This window comes from Pteropus alecto, unplaced genomic scaffold (genome assembly GCF_000325575.1).
Source record: "Pteropus alecto unplaced genomic scaffold, ASM32557v1 scaffold40, whole genome shotgun sequence".
In the NCBI taxonomy this organism is placed as follows: domain Eukaryota; kingdom Metazoa; phylum Chordata; class Mammalia; order Chiroptera; family Pteropodidae; genus Pteropus; species Pteropus alecto.
The window spans coordinates 21,160,119-21,164,643 of NW_006431919.1; the positions used below are offsets into that span (position 1 = coordinate 21,160,119).

The 4,525-nt window shown below is 62.9% G+C and overlaps 1 protein-coding gene across 1 annotated transcript in view; it reads right to left on the bottom strand.

Annotated features, from left to right (window-relative positions):
• Nucleotides 1-4,525, bottom strand: part of SDK1 (sidekick cell adhesion molecule 1) — a 398,446-nt gene that overhangs the window by 30,412 nt on the left and 363,509 nt on the right. The window contains exon 50 of the mRNA XM_025043174.1: nt 5-172. Within this exon, the coding sequence (XP_024898942.1) occupies nt 5-172 (168 nt within the window). The remainder of the gene's footprint in view (nt 1-4; nt 173-4,525) is intronic.

Genomic DNA, 4,525 nt, shown 5'->3' on the forward strand with positions numbered 1-4,525 from the left:
CGGCGCTCTGCGTGGTGACCACCGCGTGCAGGTGCGGGCCCTCGGCCCCCGCCGCCGCCTCGTACCTGTGCGGGGCCCTCCGCTTCCAGGAGCTGTAGTAGGTGGGGTCGCTCAGGTAGTGGTTGACGAAGGAGTGCGGCGGAGGCACGTCCTCGGACTCGGAGCCGGTGCCCTGGGGGACACGGGGACACAGGGACGCTGTCACGGGGACACGGGCATGCTGTCATGGGGGACACCGGGGGATGCGGGGACACGGTCACGGAGGACATGGGGACACCGTCACAGACACCGGGGGGACACAGGGATGCAGTCATGGAGGACACCAGGGACACGGGGACACTGTCACGGGGACACCGGGGAGGGCGTCTGCAGTCACGGGGGACACCGGGGGACATGAAGATGCCATCATGGTGACACCGGGGACACGGGCATGCGGTCACGGGGGACACTGAGGAGGGCGTCCACAGTCATGAGGACAGCGGGGAGGGCGTCCGCGGGGCTGGGGCATGGGAAGGTTCGGGTCTTTGGGTGGCTGTGATGCCACCTGCCCACACCGCAGGGACACCCCGAGCGCTGGAGGTGAGCGCGTGTGTCCCCTGTGGCACGTGCATTTCTGCGGGAGGCTCGGGGAGCCACCCCTACCTGAACCGTGATGTCTGCCTTCCGGTCCCCGCCCTCCCGGGCACTGAGAGCCCGGCCACACCCCTGGGTGCAGGAGGGGACCTGGGCAGGCCCGGTGTGATCAGTCCCGCCGAGGGTCCCCCCTTTCTCTTTATAAATCAGCAGTTTCCAGTAAGAACATTGAGTCCACACATCTGTCATTTTCTTAAAACTCCCTCACGTATTTCACGGCCCTTGGCTTGACCTGAAGTCCCTGCAAGGACCCTGGGGGCTGAGGTGAGCCTGTCACAAGGGGGCGGAGGGCTTTGGTCTCTCTGTCTGGGACCCACCCTCAGGCTCTGTCACCCGGCGGGGCCATCCACAGCCACCCAGGGTCTGCGGGGGACCCCCACCGCGATGCCCCCGACCCAGAAACGCCGGGCTCCTCCCTGCCCCAGGGGACAGGGGACAGGGGACAGGGCTTCCAGGAACAAGGCTTCGGACACGGTGGCTGCCAGCCCGAAGGTCGAGCCGGGAGCCGGGAGACAGCTCTGTCCTCGCAGCCCGACTGCCCGGCTGGCAGGCCAGGCTGCTCTGGGCTCCGGTCCCCAGTGGGGCCAGCCACACCTGCCCTTTCCCTGTCCCCAGAGGGTGTCAGGAGGCCTGGGCGGCATGTCAAGGAGCGAGCGACCCCCAAATGCTGTCCAGGATCACCAGGGAAGTTTCGTGGGAGCCCAGAGTCCTGGGCGTGGCTCCTCTCCCGACGGGGGGTCTGGGTGGCAGGGATGCGTGTCCCATCCACGGCATGCTGTGGGGGGAGGGCGGTGGCCTGCTCGCCCTCACTCTACCTCACTTTACGTGGAGTCTGGAGTCTGCACAGAGACAAAGGCTGTGAGTGACGTGCCTGCCTCCCTCTCCCTCACCTGACGGACTGAGAGCGGCCGACCCCACCGGCCCCCACGCAGGAAGCTCTGATGGGGGGGCCAAGTGTCCCTGGGGAATCCCGCATCCTGTCCCTGAAGCCTGAAGGCTGAGCAGAGGGTGGGGCCGGAGTGTCCTGAAATTCCCCTGGCAGAATGGGAGCCTGGCTCCAACGGGTCTGTTTATGTGAAAGTCGTTAAGTCGCAGACTGGGGCTTTTCGGGGCGTTAAATGTAACCGTTCGTATTACGGCACCGCAATCTGTCGGCAGCTGACCGCGTCCGTGGCCCTCTGCCCTCACTGGGTCAAGCCCACGTGAATGCAGGGCTGACGAGTGTCGCCTCCCCTCATACCCAAGGCGCAAGGAACACCCACTCCCCCGTGACTGGGGGAGGACGAGGGTGACGCTGGAAGTGGCAGTGGCCTCTTCTCCGTGGATACTACCTCACAGCAGGTTAACCCACCGCAGGACGTGGGCGACCGCACGGCGACCCTCTGAGGTGGGGGTTACCTTTCCCCGTTTTACGGATGAAGAAAGAGATTCAGAGGAACCTGCGAGCTGCTCAGGGGCGCGGGCGGGTGGGAGCCCATGCTTGAGCCCTGCACCCCCAGGCTCCTGCCATCGCAGTGGACGAGGACTGGTCCCCAGCTCCGGGCGCCCCTTTCATCAGCAAGCAGGTCGACACCCCCCCACCCGTAATTCCCAAACCCACGATGCTCCGGAATCCAGAGCTGCCTTTCCGGCTTGTCTCGGGTGAAGCCTGGCCGTGCTGCATCCCTGGGGCTTGCTCACCTGAGCTCACTGAGCTCACCTGAGCCGGAGGGGACCTACTCAGTACAGAAGCATCACAGGTTCCATCTCAGACTGCTGCCCCGAGCCCGCCCAAGATGTCACATAGTCTGTCACTGAGTCTCCGGAAAACAGAATCCTTGAGCAATCTGGCCTTAAGGGTCCCAGATAAGAGATCAGGCTTTGTGACACTTCACTCTTCTGTTCCCTGGAGGCCCGACGGGGCTTAGGGCCAAGCTCTGCAGCTGCTGGGGAGAAGAGGGAGCTGTGCCCAGTCCCCGTCACTTCTTCAGGCCTGATTGCGGCTCCGAACTGCCTGACGCTGAGAGGAAGGACACGGGCTGATGCCCCGAGGCGGCCTTTCTGGTGACACAGTCACAGAACACTCAGGATGGGCAATGGCAATTCAGCACCAGGGTCACAAGCTGGGGTTGGGGTTCATGACGCCCCGAGGGCCGAATATGAGAGTCAAGCCTTCGCCCCTTCACACCGCGTCCCCGGCCTCCGTGCGCTGGGTCCTCCCCAGCCACCGTCCCCACCGCAAAGGATGCTCGTGAGGAAAGCGTGAGAAGCCACCATTGGCTCGATCTCCCCATTTTACGTCTGAAAGAACCAAGACTCACAGAAGCTCGGGGCACCCTGGCTAGGGGTGGAGTGAGGCCAGGCCCAGCCCTGGCACCGCAGCCAGGGGTGGCAGAAGTAAAGGCTTCTGGTGGCACTTTGGGACACCTGCAAGCACAGCTTTGTAAAACGTCAGAGACTTTATGTGGGCGGGTCTTACACCAAGTCTCCCGGGCGGTGGACACATCGTCAATGTGTGGTCGCTCGCACCAGCAGTGCCCCGGTGGTGGCCCTGCGGGCACTCCTCTCGCCCCGCCCCTCCCTGCAGCCGGGGGTGCGATGGCCAGTGGCGCGGAGGCGCGGGCCGGGGGCACCCGCGCTCTCCCAGTCACGCCCAGCCCTGCCGAGGGAATGAATGTGTCAGGCGTCCCCTCCACCGCCACGTGTAAGTCATTAGTGAAACGGTTCCTCTCAGACCTGCCTAGTACCTATGTTGACCAAAGATCCGAAAGTCCCACGGCATGGAGAGAGGGGTCCGTGACAAACGCGAGGGCCGGGAAGAGGTCCTGGCCGGAGGCCCGGTCCGGGGTGGTTCGGGAAGTGACCCTTCTCCACCTTTTCCGGGGGCCGACGGCTCGTCCCGCAGAAAACAGTGTCTGGCTAACGGGTGGGCACGTGACATACGCCGAGCCGATCGGAAACTGCCCCGGGACTTTCCTCACTGCACCTGGCAGAGCAGAGTTCTGCACGTGGGGACAAATGGCGGCCGTGAGCCCTGAGTGGCCGGGGCCCAAGGGTCCAGCCGCGTGGTCCCAAAGTCCCTGTGGGAGGATAAACCCGCTGAGCAGGAAGGAGGAGACACAGGGCAGAGCGCGGGAGAGCAGCGAGGGCGACCGCAGTCACGTGACACACGAGCCCACCCCGGCGCCTGCTCGACCTGCCACCGCCCACGAGGACGGGCCGGACCCAAACGCCACCCTTGCCCCGGCCGCCCGCTGCTTATCATTTATGTGACATTATTATTTTTTAATGGGGATGGATTTTAGTGAGTTAGAATTACTGACAAAAAAGAAATGCCACGGGATCTTTTTAAGAGAGTTTCCTGTGTGATCTGAAGTGGCCACGTGCGCTGGTTTCCCAGGAAACCGCGGGAGGCTGACCGCGGGAGGGTCCGAAGGCGCAGAGACGCCCGGCGAGCCGCCAGCAGAGATAAGCTCCGTGTCACGGTGGCGAGATGACAGCCTCAAACGTGATTACGGAATTAGTCAGGTCTGAGGGGCTGGTCGACATCGGCTGGAGTGTAAAAGGTTTTGAGAACTGTGTTTTTGGGTTTCGACAACGGTTTTTAAAATGTGATTCAGACAGCAGTCCTCATATAATTCGTAAGCCACCGGGCGGTAATGTGGGGACAGACCCTCTTATTTCTAACTGGAGACACAGAACGAGCTGCAGCCGCTGTCACGTGATGCCGCTGGCCTAATTCAGAGCCGCTTCAATTAGGAAGGTTCTGGTGCACCTGTGAACCGATTCTCAGCTTTTTCGCTTTAGCTGTATTTCTGAACACGGTAAAAAATTACCCGGGGAGAGAAAGATGGTGCCACTGTGGTCTCAGCGAAACGTGGGCTCCGCAGAGGGGCTCCGCCGGCCGGGACCC